Below are 16,151 nucleotides of genomic sequence, written 5' to 3' on the forward strand. Positions count from 1 at the left end.
TGTGGATTTCTGTACTCCGAGTCCAGCCTATTCACCTCGACTCACTCCGGCTTGTTTATACTCTCTTCTATTCTTTGTGCTCATCCTTTCATGGATCTAAAAATAAAATCACATTAGGGGAAAAGCAGAAAATGATAATGGTTCTACAGTAGAACAGAGGCAGCGTGCATCCAGCACAGCAATGTGCGGTCACACCGCTGCCTCAGGAAGGATGGGTGTGCACAGGCAGCTGCCACCAGAGCACAGAACAACGAACGTGCCCTCGCCTCCTCAGATCTGGCCAGTGCCATTGCTCCATGGGACTTGCAGGAACAGTCCCTCGCCGCCTCACACGTGGTGGGAGAGAGACCCACAGGTCCTCCTTCGAGATGTGCACTCGATTCTGCCACCCCCGGAGTTAAATGATTATATTCAGGAGCTGAAAGGGCACCGCTAAGACGCTGAGTGGTAAACACACAAATCAGGTCAATCCTTTTGCTTTCCTTGTAATCCCTGCACGTTATTTGTTACTGGCTTTTACTGCTGCCTCTTTCTCCTCTCGCAGCACTCCACGCACGCATCCCGCTCTCCTCCTTCACACCATGTATTACAGCAATCCCTTCTTATCAAAACTCCTGTATTCTGTGCTACTTTACTGCAGCCACTGCCTTTATATCTTCGCCCCTGTTGTCTTTTCTCCACTGTAAATTCACTAGAGCAGGGAACTTGTTTTCTCCAGGTTTGTACTAAAGCCTGTAAATTTACGGCACTCTAGGAATGTTTGATAACAGCATGTAAATAATTAATAGAAGCTGCAGCAATCCTTTCTTTTGCTGTATTTGGAAAAGAAAGTCAAGTGGGAGGCAGAAAATATTTCATGGGCGAGATAAGAATTGAGTCTCACCCCTGTAGGGGGCAACTGACTGACAAATACTTGCACTTAGGAAAGATCAGGATTAAGTTGTGTAAGAATTAAAGACAAGAAACATTGCTTCAGCTATGGGAGCCACAAAAGCAACCCAGGAGCATCATAAATAGCCTGGCCAAAAGAACAGGCGTGTGATGAAAAGAATGGGATGTGTTAACTTCAGCTCCACGACGGCATGAAGTCTCTTTCTCTCTGCGTGTGTGACTGCAGAAGTCCACTCTTTTGTCCTACTCTCTCTATTTTCAACATAAAGGAAAATTTTAACGGCGATATTGGCAAACGAACAGCTTGGGGGTTTTTTGTTTGTTTGTTTTTTGTTTGTTTTTTTTAGCCCTAAGGAATTTTTATATGAAGAAAAACAGAGTTGGAAACTGGAAATACAGACAACACAGAATAACGCCTGTGAGCTGGGGAAGCACAGAAAATATATAGAAGATGGTAAAACTGATTTGTCATCGCTGGAAGTATTGTGATGCAAGATGTACAACTACTTTTAAAATTACTTAGAAAAATAAAGATGGGGGGAAAGAAGAAAATAAAAGGAAAAAGGACATTCATATCTTCCAGTCACAGTCTTAAAAATCTTCTACAGAACGCTCCAATCCTCCTTACCTACTTCCCTGCTTAAGAGCATTCATCTTTAAGAAATGGAGGTTTGGTCTTGGTCTTCCTAAACTGGAATTTCATGACTGGCTTTGATGTGGCCAGGAACGCACCACTGAGTGCAAATGGGTACAGGTGCTTTCAGCTGAGCACAACAGAAAGGCCTTTATGGATTTTTGCGCCTTCAAAATAATCAATAATGTAATCCTGATGCTTATGTCAGTTTTGCAGCTAAGCATCCCAGTTTATGAAGGCAGTCGAGTACTTTGGCACCAAAGAATTGTAACTGCACTCAAAGAAATTTCAACCTGAAAAGTGCACCAACAAAACCAGAAGCTGCTACCTCTGGCACTAAATGCTTAATCAGGCAAAACATCATAAAACCACAGCAAAAAATAATTGTCAAGGGCGGTAAATTACTTGATTTTAGTGCAGTGGAGTCTTCAAAATTAGTTCTTTTTTAGAACAGAGACATAATGACTAGTTTCAGAATAGATATTGGCACAGCAGGGCACACAAAAGCCCTGATTAGCTGCTGTGTGATGGAATCTTTAGTTAATATCTCTTTTGGTGCTGATTTCTGACCTTTCTTCTTTGATTTTAATTGGTCAAAATCTAAACCTTTTTGAATGTATTTAATACCAGATAACTGTTTCTAAATTGTCAGAATGTGAGATTACGTGTGACATTAAGAATGGGGAAGAAACGCACTTCACAATTTTTTCCATTACTTTCTCAACTTCAGCCAACTCCGAAGTAGCAAGCAACATGTGTGACAAATGTAGCATCACTTGCAATGCAACAGTTCTTGAACTAGTTTGGGAAAGAAAAAAATGGGAAAAAGGACCAATCTTTATACCAAGTTAGTCCAGTTCTAACCCAGAAGCAAGGCTCAGTACTGGGCTTCCCATGAACACAATGAACTGCTATCTCAAACCTGATTCTGATGTCCTTCATCTTTACTTAAAAGGAGAGCTGGCACACTGCAATCTCAATCCTGTGTATTTATGCAGAGCTCACTGAGAAAAGAAGGGGATACAATCTTGTTCTAGATGTTAATATTAGACAAAACCAGCTGGAGCTTCTTTGTTAACTCCTAACCCAGTGATAATCCTGTGGCTTTTTTCACCTCTCTGTATTCACAGTAAATGCATAGGAAAATATTTCTTGATGTTTCAAAGCTCCAACTGTTGTTCAAATTCTGTGTGAGAGCCCCCTCACCAACTGATTTACATTCACCACTCCTCTTCCAAGACCTTCCTTACCAAATTACAAATGCTAATGATTTTCTATGCAAAATTTAACAACCTAATAGGCTGAACAAGTCAAATGAAAATACACTAATTGTTGCCTTTGATGTATACTATTCTGCCAACTCTCTCATGGAAACAGTATATTAGCATTAGCTTTAATTCTTACTAAAATATATATTTAAAGGAGAAGCTTGTACATATACACATGCTAGGAAAACGATACTGCAGGCTGTAGAAAGGATAACTGGAAGACTCAGAACTGACAAGACAGGCTGTTATACACTGGAAAACCATTTTCACAGGAATTCTGAAAACAAACAGCTAGAGAATGAATGAATCTTTATCTGAATTAGCTATAGCATTTGCTCAACTCACTGGGCTTATGCAACAAAAGTAGTCAACATCAGAGTCAGATTGAGACAACAGGAATAATAGAAGGATGTCAAGCAAACAGAAGGCTTCTGCCTAACCCCAGAGATCCAAAATGAGTTTCCCAAGAAACCTCTCAATTGCTTCAAAAACAAGACTTCCATGTGTGTGTATTCTTTCTCCTAGAGAACATGCAAAAATATGTTTGAGTTTCTGGAGAGCACCACAGAGGTTTCTGTGTACAGACTGGTTCTGATCCTGCAGCCCTGCACTGAAGCGAGGCTCAGCACCACCACGGTACTGAACAGATGCAGAGAAAACAGAGAAGCAAGCAAACAACAGCATAAATATCCACTACAGAAACACAGTGACACAAGATTACTTTCTATTGCTTTGTCTTTAAGAGTTTGCTTATAATGATCTGATAATCTAATCTAATTGATCTCTCCAAGTACGTCTATGGCTCTAGTCACTGCAGTATCTGATTAGTGGAACAGATCCATACTTTATCTCCAGATTTAATAACTAAATCTATACTTGAAATAGAGTCACGCAAGTTCACCAGGGGGAGAAGGCCAGATGCTGCTTAGCTAAGGGAGGAGGGAAGGAATGGGAAAAGGCTGGCAAGGACCAGAATGACTGGAAAGGAACATGTGGCCGTGTGTCAAATCATCCCCATGCAACCAAACTCCGTTTAAGCAGCACACTTCTGGGCTTACAGAATTGAAGTGGGAAAGTGACATAACTAATGGGGGCAGAACCAAAAATGAGCTACTGTCTATGGCCCGCTCTCCTTCAAACTGTCTTCTCTGCAAGCATAAAGTAAATGTAATTATTGTTTCTTTGTTCTCTTCCAGGCTTGCACTTCATCAGCCTGAAAACTGTGACATTTCTTGAATACGTTTCAATGGCTTCTTAACCTTTCTAGTTCCTGAGTGCCTGTACAATGGCACGCTGCACTTGGAGATTTCAGTAGTGAAGAGGTTAACACCCAAAACTGCTAATAATAACAACGGTATTCACTGAGCCAGATAATCACTCACACAGAATTTCAATCCAAAGTCACTTAAAATTCAAAAGAAACCACTGTATTTCTTTAAGGAAGTGACAGCATTTAGAAGAATATTCATAATTCAAACAACAGGCCAAAATCTGACTTACTGCTGAGTTTATCCATTTTTAATCAAGCGATATTAAGGGAGGGACAGCTTTTGCTCTACTTCAGGTCAAACCTATCTCGTGACATCACCCATCACCAACACCCAAGCCTGCTGGAGGGCTCCCCTCAGCCAGCTCTGCTCTGCACCCAGCAGACCAAGGGCCATCAGCTGCTCCTCACACCTCCTGCCCTCCAGACCCTTCCCCATCTTTGTAACCCTCCTTTAGACGCTTTCTAAATCACCTGCTGCTTCTATTCTGCTGCAGCCCGTTGTGCTGAGACAGATCAGCTTGTAGTTCAGTATGTCAAAGCTCTGGGCAGGAAAATGGCAACTAATACATGTAAGCAAACCGGAGGAAAAAAATACTTCCCGCCACTGCAGACTGCAGGGCGGATTTCTGCACTGCCTGCTTCTTGGTCTTGCTTTGCCTAAAGGGAAAGAGCCTTTTCATCTCAGCTCCGTGCTCGGCACGCACCTGCTGCCGCGCGGTGTCAGGAGCCGTCTTTGCTGTCAGCTCACCTTCCTGCTCCTCTCCGACACCGGCTGCCTCTCGCTCACCTCTGCGAGGCGATGGCCTGCTCCTGCCGCGCCGCATTCCGGCAGGCGTCGTTCACGGATGTCATGGAAAGAAGCAAAACCAGCCTGTCAAAAACACATGACTGCTTCGCAGTTCAAGGGGCAGCGCTCGCCTCCATGTGAACGACACAGAATGTAATGCGCGCAGAAGGGAGGAGAGCAGCTTCTGCCAGCAGGCCGGGATTCTGGATGGGGCACTCTTACAGTGACCTTGTCAGCATTCATCCCTCTCTCTGCAACACCTGAGCCAACGCTCCCTATGATCTGGCACCATAGCATGCTGCTGGCCAGGTAATGCCTTCAATACTTCAAGAGCTGTAAGTGCAACACTGCATGAAGTGTCAGTCAGTGCGCAGTTCCGTGGCACTGTGAAGGAAAGGCAATCGTTGCTTCTTTTGCCTCTTCCTTTAGGTGAGGCTTCATCCTTGAAAACATCCTACCAAGAGACTGCAGGTGCTTCAGCACTCACCTGCAGCCATTATTTTTTGTTTCAAAAGTTATTGTTTCTAGCAAAAGTAATCCGTTTGTAATTAATGAACATCTCCGTTAATGACTGAAAAGTACAGAGCATAAACTCAATTCTCCTGCCTGTGCTACACAGCACAGCTGTAACTGGTTCATATGGAGGGTACTTCATCCGAGTTTAGCATGGAGAAACAGGGAAAGGACTAAGAATTTAAAATCTAGGTTTACAGCCTAATGATTTCTTGTGAAATTTCCTGAAATAAACCTGCCTCTACACCAACTCTACAGCAGTATTTCACGGGTCTAAAGTGCTATATAGATCATGGGGCACTGTTATTACCGGAAGCAGTCTGAGAGTAAGTAAATGTGCAAAACCGGACATAGTGCCTGCTTGGCTCAAGTACGTGTCTTACATCTGGCCTCAAGCAACTGAATTGTACTATTATTATTATTATTATTATTATTATTATTAAAATCTCTGAAACTTTCTTGGTGTTTTAAAATAAATAGGAAAACAATGTAATTTTTTAAATGAAATTAGGCAATTTGTACTAGCATTACCTCGAGCTTTCCCATCTATTTGTGACTGTATATGTATACATATATGCATACATAAATGCCTGGTTCATAACTCCTTACCACTGGGTCCGTCTCACAACAAGCATTGTTTTGGGAATGAGGACTCTCAAACACCAAATTCTCATTGCTACAGACAGATCCTGCTGGTAACAGTATGTTTTGTTTCCCTGTTCTCTGTATTAATACCAATATACTGAAGACTAAAAGCAAAGCATAGTGTTGGCAGGAACAAAAATATTTCCTGCCAGGGCCATGGAACGGGACTTGACAGCTGGGGTGATGCTCAGCTTCTGGTTAAAGGGCAGCAGGTCCCTGGGAAACAGCCACCACCAGAGCAGCTCAGTCCCTCGGTGGCTGCCCCAGCTGGGAACCTGGACATCAACTGGTGCAGCCAGTGAGCTTGCCACAGCTAGATGGGCTTTTGGCAGCTCCAGCATCTCCTGCCTCTCGGAGGTTGGCTCCCATCCTTCTGTGGGACATTCTGCAGTAGAGTATCTCCTGTAAGCCCTCTTTAATCAATTAAATTGGGCAAAAATGAACTGATGTGAACCAAGCAAATTGAACATAAGGTTTGCCTAACCTGCCTGAACGCATCTGAAGTAACTGGGAAGAATGTGCATGAGTCATTCCCCCAGCAAATGGGGAGCAAGGACTGGAGGAGGAGCTCCAGCTGGAAGGTGGGAGGCGAGCAGCGGGTGCGCTCGGATGGGGCCCTCCAGCTGGTCTGCATGGCACCAGCCCTCAGCAGGGTGCTGCCTTCAGCAGCAAACCGAGGTGGGTGCTGTGGTGTGGGGTGGCTACACGAGTGGCAGTCCCGCCATGGGTTCTCTGTTATGTCCCCATCGCTTGGTAGCGCAGAGTTAGATTTAAAATAACAGACTGATAAAAGAAGCCTAAACGTTATATACGCCTTGCTGCCATTTTCAATGACTTTTAAAATTAACTGAAGGGAGAGATCATCTGCACACCACAGCAAGTTGACAGGGCAGAAGATGAGAAACCTGTGATCCTGAGGTTTTGCTAGATGCTGGCACATGTTATCCCTGCCTGTCTTTCCCCACCCACTCCAGAGACAGGAAGGGAGATGCTCTGCAGGGCCGCTCTGTTCCCACTCTGCCTAACGCTCCTCCCGCGCTTGGAGCATCACACTGCCCTGTGCAACAGGAGGAATTTCTCTCTCTCTTTCCCCACCACCTGCAGTTGCAGTATTTGAGCATTCCAACATACAGGCAAATCATCAATGCTCAGCACGTAATGAAACCTCCTCATATATATATTTTTTCCACCGCCTTGAACCAACTGTTGCATAGGTTTTTCCCCTAAGTACAGGCTGTGCTTTTACATAGATCCTATTTTGCTCCAGGCTGAGCCTTCTAGAAAGATTCAGCAAGCTGTGCAATCATCTTACACAACGCACCTTTCTATTAAAAATCTGCAGGTTTTGGGTGTAAGAATACAGAGAACAGAAAGTAATGACAGAGAGGCGATAGAGACAAATCCTTTTCCATGAGCTCCGTGAGATCTTTGCTCAAAATAACTTTGCAGGGGTTTCACTGCCAGTTCATAATGCGGATGAATCACTTCTGATATTTCTGATAAAACAATATTCAAAACTTCTAAATTACTTCCAATTCATTTATGTCATCATTTAATTAGGCCTTCTGCAACATGTTACAAGGACGTCATTATCCCTTATAATTGTATAATAATTACAATTTTTAATGAAATAATTGCAAGTACACTAGATGTGTAGATATAATTATTATAATTACATAAATACCTGATTTTCAGCTAATAATTAAAGAAGGCCTTTATAAAAAGGGTGAAATTTAACAAATGGAAGCTTGCCAGAAAACAAATACAAATAATAATCAGCTGTCTCTCTCTTATAGATTTCTGCTTACTAGATTCTCTTTACATATGATAATATGATTTTTCCACACATTACAAAATAAAATAAGGATGAAAAATGCATTTAAACAAATACTAAATTATACCAAGAGACCTCAGTACTTCGCCCCTGCAGGCCTGATCCTGAAACACTGCCATTAATATAGACCAAACTTAATTATCCTATGCAATAATTCAGCATCTCACAAGATATTGAACAGTAAATTGCCACTGACATAAATAAAAAGGGAACACCACCCACAAGAACTTGCAGTCTTTGTTCTGATTCCTCTGTGACATAAAGGGACAAGTCCTGGATCACCACAAACACTTCAGAAAAGTCCATGTGCAGGGCACAGCACTCCCACACAGCTGCTGCTAAAGCTTACCAGCCATACCGGCCACGATCTTCCCCAGAAATGCTCCTTCTGGTCAAATCTATTGGCTAAGAGAGAGAAATTGCAGGTTTTTTCTCTCTGTGCCCTTCTTGGTAGACAGATCTTTACAGGGTAATGAAAGTAATGGACTTCCAGAGCTTCTACATTTGAAGACCCAGAAAGGTAATTTTCCTTCAAATCTTAAGACAGCAATCTTATGAAAAAAGCACAGAAAACTCTACCAGGGCAGATTCCAAATACTGCTCTGATAACATCACGGGATATTAGAACAATTCCCACAGCAGAAGAATTAGCAACACGATTTACTGTTGCTTCTGAAGTTTGTCACTACAACAAAACTCTGGAAGGGAAAACCATCACTGTGCAGTCTCCACATGTCAGGCAATCTCCCCAGGAGGCTGATTCTAGCCAGCGACCTGTCGTGTCAGAATTTGGGTGCAAACAAAGCAGATTCGTCCCACTTCTACCAACCTTTTGTTGTTTGGGGTTGCTTCTATTTAGAATACAACACTGTTATTAAAAGCATGAGAAAGTAATATATGGGATATTAATATTAAAACAGAAGGAAATGGATTGATATCCCAAAAACAAATCTCATTTATGTTAAGCTCATTAAAGCAGCGGGGTTCTGAATGCAGAATATAATTAATACTATACATATCAAAGCAGAGAAGACGTGCATTTGGCAACACAAAGTAAGTAGAAATGAAGAGGGTTAAAGAATTACAAGTGAAAAGAATTTGAAGAAAACCTGGAATTATACTGGAGCATTCAAGTTCTAAGCGGATTATTAACATTATAATTGAGATGATCTTTAAGAATGGTTTGCCATGCAAGCGTAGTGTTTCTAGCTTCAAAAATATGCAAGGAATACTGTAAGTATTTGTATCCTTATGTATCATAAGGAAACAAGGAAACAAAGGGAATGAACACAGAAGAGCAAAGGAACAATAATGGGATACAGGAAAAAAATGACAAAAAAGAAGTATGCAGAAAAACATAGCTATCCAAAAGTTATGCAAGTTACTCAAAAAATCCTCCTGAAAATGTATGAATATACTTCTGTAACTGTTTCTTCTAATATTTTGTCCAGTTTGGCTTCATATGATAAATTAGAAAACAGCAGATTGAAAGGAAAACTGCTTCACTGTTATTTACTGAGTACAGCTGGTCCAACCTGAGAAAGTCAACATGAACAAGCACAAAACAGTTTTATCTGACTCTGTATTAGCAGGGTAACAGTACTATTTCAGAGCTCGTATGTGGGAGGATGTGGAAAATGAAAAGGGAGCAACAAAATAATGGACAAGGAATGGAATTAGATGAGAATTTAAGACCTGTTAGAGCTATAAGCACTGTCAAGTTGTATGAGCAAAGCAGTGACAGCACGATGACTATGTGGTCAGCAACAGCCTGAACAACTAGACATTTAGGGAGGACTCTGACCAGTGTTGATGGCATTTAAGACTTCTGGAGTCTTAAAATGCAGTCTGCAAAGTTGTCTATTGTCAAGCATTGGCTCACCCAGCAAAAGGACTGTGGAAAGTACATCAGAGTTTAAGTATTTTATGCTATTTCAAATATGACATAAACCTACTACATGTCTTTGAATAATGCTGCTAACTGACACTAACAGCTTTAGATTGTGAAAGGATGAAAAGGTCTGTACAAGACAATGTTTGCTTCATTATCTTCTTCCATGTATTACTAGTACAATAAAAAATACTGCCATGGTATCTGAGGAATGAAAAACAGGAACACAGTGATTCAAAGTGGAACAGAAAAATGGAATGGCCTTGTTGTTTTAGTACATGGCATCACAGTTCAGCATTATGGATCACATCGGTGCCAGTTGGTACTGCAGGGAAGAGCAGAGGGCAGAACGGGTTGGAGGGCACTTCAGCCAGGAATCAGGAAGGGCAAACAGAGGAAAACTGCAGATGTGTACAGGCAACAACTGGCAGAAATAAACTACAGGCGAACAATTCATTATGAATGGTCAAAGTGGCTGGGTGAAGATCTACACCCTTTGCAAAGGTTGATATACACCAAAATAAGAACTGAGGTACCTCCGGGGTCCTTGACATTCATTCTCAAGACATCATAAGCTCTGGTAATGGTCTGCAAGTGCATGTTCTCCGCCCTTGGGCAGTGCAACATAAATTGACACAGCTGAGCCTTCAGCACTGGAGCACACACCTCAGACTTCTTTCCTGTCCTTTATAAGACCACGGAGAGAGAATATCTCAATTGTTTTTCAGTAATACAGCATCTACATGCCCAACTCTTCAATATCCCTTTCTACATCAGATATTTAGAAAAAAAGCATCCGATAATCAATCAACAAATGTAGATGGAAATACAGGTCTGAAGTTATACTTTTCTTATCGATTTCAGAGCTGAAAGAAAGCGTACAGTAGGATGGTTATTTCATAAAGGTCCCAGAAACTGTATAGGTTGCATTAATTACCTTCTTTCCAAAATTAGACGGTCAGTCAAACAGCTCCGAGGTAGTTAAACAGAATATTGGAAGGATCATCCATTGTAAGCAAAGGGTAACAGGCTAAATTGGACTTTTCATATCTGCTTAGATTTATGAAAAATCTTTCATATTGCTAAGATTAAAAGCCCTACAGTTATCAGGGTCATTTATGAATCACAATTGATGTAAGATATTCTCTAAGGAAAGCAATGAATGTTCAGTGCAGGACAAGATGATAGCACTGCTCTTTTTATTTTGTTTCTGAGAGAGAATTTGTATGTATGCATATATATGTACCTGTGCATCCATGGTAATTGCAGATATAACCCAGAAAGTATGGTGGTGGGAGCTTTGCTCTCAGAAAATCAAATAGCCCATTAGGAGGCATAAATATTAATAGAGCTGTCTCATACTACACTCTCAAATGAGGTAGTTCAGATCATGATTCTCTGCATTTAAAATGTATTCACTGCACCAACTAGACTGAGAAACAGAATCCACATGTGAAGAAGTCACCGATTTTGGGAAGTTTCTTTGCCACTGGTAATTCCCAAATGTAAAAGTAAGGATCAAGTGATTTCTTTCCTTATTCTACCCCAAATTCTCCTACAAATAGTATTGTCTCCTGAACTACTGCCACAACATCCAGTATGTATCATATTTTCTATGAAAATCACACTTCCACATCTTCACACTGAGATATATTCAGGCAATATGAAGACTCTTGTACAGGCTCACAGCAAAAGGCATACTGTCATCCCATTGCATAGCACACAATCTCTAGGGTGTCTTTTAGTGGTCATACTAGGGATCATTTTCAAACCTCATTTTATACTTGTCATTAGAGCTTAAAGTATGACATTCATGGTGCAAACTCTTTTAACACAAATAAATGGATGTACACTATTAGTAAAAAAAGCAACACAAGCTTGCAGCTAAAACAGAAAGTACAATCCTCATAAGTGATAATGAGTTACTCTGTCGCTCCAGATCACAAGTTCATGCCCTGACTCTGAAACAGTGATCAGCAACACTAAACAAAGTGCAAAACTATTCAGGTATTTCCTATAAATGATGCTAAAGTTTGCAAGAAATACCACATGATCAGCAACATAACCAATTCAGTCAGTAAAATGCTGTTAACTGGGATTTAATTTTGGTTCTACTACAACTTCGAACTATGGAGCCTAGCCACAAAGAAAGCAACACAAAACTAACAAATGCCCTTCAAGAAATATTCTAAAACCAGCCCTACCAGACAGAGGTGTTATTGTATGCACATCCATAACGGAATTAAGCAACTTCTGACCTTCGCAGACACGGTAAGAAACAGACATGAAAACAGATGATCTTCCATTACTTATTGAGTCAGTAAATTGAAGATGAAGTATACTGCAATATAAGCAACTATACTGAGCCAAAATCAGGCCGGTATTTCCCCCTTCCTTTTCACTCAGCTCCCATCCTACCATCTCATAGTCTCTGCAGTGCTCATATCAGAATCCCAGCAACACATCGTAATGGTTATAATTCCCATTACAACATCTAGCAGAACTTGAAGATAGGATTGCTTTCATTTCTACATCTGTCTTCATCAGATTACTTCCTGTTCTTCAAAATTTTTAATTTCCTCACATCCCTCAGCTGACAATTAACTGTAGTTACTAGTTTATTTATCTAATAAGATCTATTTCATATAATAAGAAAGCATTAAACAGTATACGAGATAGCGTACTGTCGGTTTGGTAACTTCTAATTTATGTTTCTTGTTTTAATTAAGCAGATGTCATAAAAGTTTTCCTCTCATTTTCCTATTTACTCTTTTCAGTAACTAATCTCTAACTGTAATTAAATGACTACAACCTACATCCAGCAAACGAGGCAATATCAGACCTTCCTTCCTTCTCGTACAAAACCAAGGCCATTTCCAAGCCTGAAGATTCCCTTACTCCACTGCACCTTTGTTCTACCACTTGATCCCATCTGCTATGGGGTATGAAGGCACTCCAGGGCAAGGGTAACCTGAGGCTGCATATGGGTATAGGCAGAGGCAGAGCTGCTGTGAGAATGGGGATGGGTACTGCTCTGCCAGCTGCCCAGGATATTCAGTGGTTCTCTGCACTTGCCAAGGAGAAAAGGTAGACTGCTGCTGCTCCTTATTGTGCTGTTTGTGCAATGAATGTAACTGCAGAAATACCTCCTGAATTTCAAATAACTCTCTTTATTCTCCTTCAGGCTCGCAGGACAATAAACATGACTTTCTCATCTACTGGGCTCTTCCTGCCTTCATTTTTGCTATTTTTCTGACATTTTTTTTTCATATTCTCTCATAGGAAAAATACTTTCTGAGAACAATGATGGAGATCTGCATCTTTATTTATGACTTTGTGAATCAGTGTCTGGGTGATAGGAAGTGAAAGTTGCTCAGCTAATTACACACGCTTGATGAACTGCGTAATAACTGCTGCAGCACTGCACATTAATTGAATGCATATAAATGACAGCAGTTATTCTAACTTGAATGATGTGTGACGAAGTGACGTTGCTCACCGTACCCTGATTATCTTTGTTTCCAACTTTGGCAATCCAGCTTAAGCAATTGTATTTTTACAGCACTGAGAAAAGAAATTCCCCAACAGAAACATCAGAGGTTGACTCAAAGCCCAGTGCTTTAAAAACAAATGTAACTGCCTTAAGTAACTGCAAGTGGATTTAGACATCTAAAAAAGCATACGCTGAGTAACTATAATTAACAATTAATAATTAACAACTAGCTGCAGTTAACAATCAGTAGGAACTGCGAGTGCAAAAACCTTGGAAAATAAGGCCACTTTCATTTAGATGCCTAGATCTGAGTTAACAGAGCTGAACCTTGCCCAACTTTTTATGATTTCTTGCTATGACACCTTCCTAAAATATATTTGTTCTGGAATAACAGCAGCATATAGCAACTGATATTAAAAACACGGATTACAGGTAATAGGTACCTGAGTATTTCCACACAGCTCCGTTTACCCTAAAAAGCGCTCTAGATTCAAGAGTAGACCAACAATTACACAGCACATTTTAGACATAATAATAATAAAAAAAAATAACTTGTTGCAAAGCAAACGTGTAAAGTAGTACAAAATTAGTATTTTAAAGTTGTTACCAAATACTGCTTGAAATCAACACCAGAATATACCTTGCACATCACATATCAATTGCCATGGGGATTTGGAAGTGCCCACAAAGAAATCTGCAAATGCTATCTAACACTAAAATAGTAGAAGCCAAGCTTCCAAAACACCCTTATTTCCACAGCATCACTCACACTATTTTAACATTTCTCTACACCCCTATTAAGAGATTTGGGGTTGTACAAAGAGAGCTGTAATCACACCATAAAGGAAATCAGCACTCACTTTTTGAAACGTGTAAAGGAAAAGAAGTGATTCACAAAAACGTTCCAGGAAAGTTAACGCTCGTTTAAGAAAACAGCATGGACCAGGTAGGAAATCAACACAGATTTTCAGCTCTGCTTTGCTACAGTACCTAACAGCCACCACACTGGAATATAGAGCTTCAGTGGCTCCCAGGCATGAGAGCCACCTCCTGTGCATGCATATACAGTGCAGGGTGCCAGCATACGAGGGACACTCCGCTACACCACGAGGCCATGACAGAGAAGCTGCCAATGGGATCAGAGTAGGACAATGAAAGAGAGATGATCAAGTGCAACCAAGTTCAAGCTTTATGAATGTTATCTTCTCATCTGCTTTATGCACTCCTCTCTTTAAGTACTTTTCTGGCTTTATTGTGACATGACGGACCATAACTGTTCACTTCACACCATCAGCAAATCAACCTCTTTCAGACGTATAATATGTTCCTCCTTCTCAAAGTTTCGATTTTTCCCCCTTTTTTTTTTTTTGTCCACTTTATACATACCTCCTTTTCTACAAATTTTCTTGCCGGGTTTTCTGGCACATTCCTTGGATATTCTTTTGACTGAAAAATGAATAGAAGACTAGAAAATAACATGGAGCTCCGTCACAGACAGTAGGAGCATGCAACACCACTATCTAACTCAAATATGACCTGCTTTATTAGGTGCAGAAGAATCTCAACTTGTGGTGCCTGCACATGCAATGGACAAGATGTTGATGCATCTTCCCAGAAGTCAGTGGGTGGCAATGAGAATTAGGCACCAAATTTGACCTAAAAAATACACGTGCTGTGGGAGAAAAGAAATGAGTGTAGACATTTTTGTTTTTTTAAAAAGGACAGATGCATACAAAGAAAAGCAGCATGCATACATGTAGTATGCTGGCATGCAACAAAGAAAGCCATGCTAACAGTATACATGAATTAATATTGTTAGAACGTAGAACAGGAAAATAAAAAGATCTCCCTGTTTTGCCTGCTATTAACTCACCATCCTCGGTTGGGACATAGATATTTAAATAGAGGCAGTCTTCGTTCTGATCTTGTACATAGGTGGAAACTACATCCAAGTTATTAGTAAACCACACGGGAAGCATGACTTCAGGCAACCTGCCTTCTATAATGTTCTGGGGACACACTGGAGCAAACTGAGTGGTATTTTTGATATCTGCCCAGGGAGACGGAGGCTCAGGAGGTTGAAAGCGGCGCTCCCCTGTTGGAGGGGCAGCATACGGAACCCCAAGAAACTGAATAACAGGCCCCAAAATTTCATTATTTAGTTCCTTCTTAATCCCTCTTATCTTGCCAAAGTTGGTGGTCACCACTGGGTTGGTATCATCCAATTTTTGGGAGGACACAGCTGCAGCGTGAAGCAAAAATCCAAGTATAGAGAAAGCAAAAGTGGCATTCGATCCCATGTGTAGCAGGCGGGCAATCAGCGCTCTCCATACACAGTTCAGCCACATGGATCTTGGAAAGGCCATGGTCCCACATTAGTTGTGTGACTACAATGAAGCAATCTTATTTGTATCCACTGGTGTAAAAAGAGGGCGACCAAAGGAAACAGATCAAGTTTCCTAAATAGGAGCCTGTCAGAAAAATCTCAAAAGGCTTTTCATGCGGTAAGTATCTTCCATTGATTTCACACTTATTGAAGCTGCATCTTCACTCAGCACTATTTATCAGACTACATCCTATTGACAATTCTGTTTTCCATAGCAGCAATATGAAGAGAGCGGCCATTTACTGCAGAATCCCCTCTTATAAATCAAATCCAGTTAGCCGCAGGTCTATATCCTGGAGAAAATGAAAATAAATCATTAGTATGAAAGAGCTAATATGAGCAGAGTAGATGCTTCACAAGTTATGTACATACATTAATAGTGGCTAGAGCCATGTAAGTAAAACTGCACTAGTTTATGGGTCCATGAAATGGCGGGTGAAGCGCTGATTACTGGATTATCCATAACGTCAACCTGCTGAATTCACACAGGTTTCTCAGAAGAAACAAACCCGATAGAAAACGCATTTTTAAAATTCACC

General features: G+C 40.9%; 1 protein-coding gene across 6 annotated transcripts in view; it reads right to left on the reverse strand.

Moving 5' to 3' along the window:
- Positions 1–15,592, reverse strand: part of NLGN1 (neuroligin 1) — a 264,175-nt gene extending 248,583 nt beyond the window's left edge. For 4 of the 6 annotated variants that reach the window (XM_065748481.1, XM_065748479.1, XM_065748480.1 and 1 more), the window contains exon 1: positions 15,100–15,592. In XM_065748481.1, coding sequence (XP_065604553.1) covers positions 15,100–15,592 — 493 coding nt within the window. Of the gene's footprint in view, positions 1–14,612; positions 14,673–15,099 lie in introns of all 6 variants that reach the window. The other 2 variants (XM_065748476.1, XM_065748477.1) reach the window with 1 other exon arrangement.
- Positions 15,593–16,151: the final 559 nt, after the last annotated feature.

The sequence above is a fragment of the Cyrtonyx montezumae genome, unplaced genomic scaffold (genome assembly GCF_038088225.1).
Source record: "Cyrtonyx montezumae isolate F1298 unplaced genomic scaffold, pur_monq_1.0 scaffold_5, whole genome shotgun sequence".
In the NCBI taxonomy this organism is placed as follows: Eukaryota; Metazoa; Chordata; class Aves; order Galliformes; family Odontophoridae; genus Cyrtonyx; species Cyrtonyx montezumae.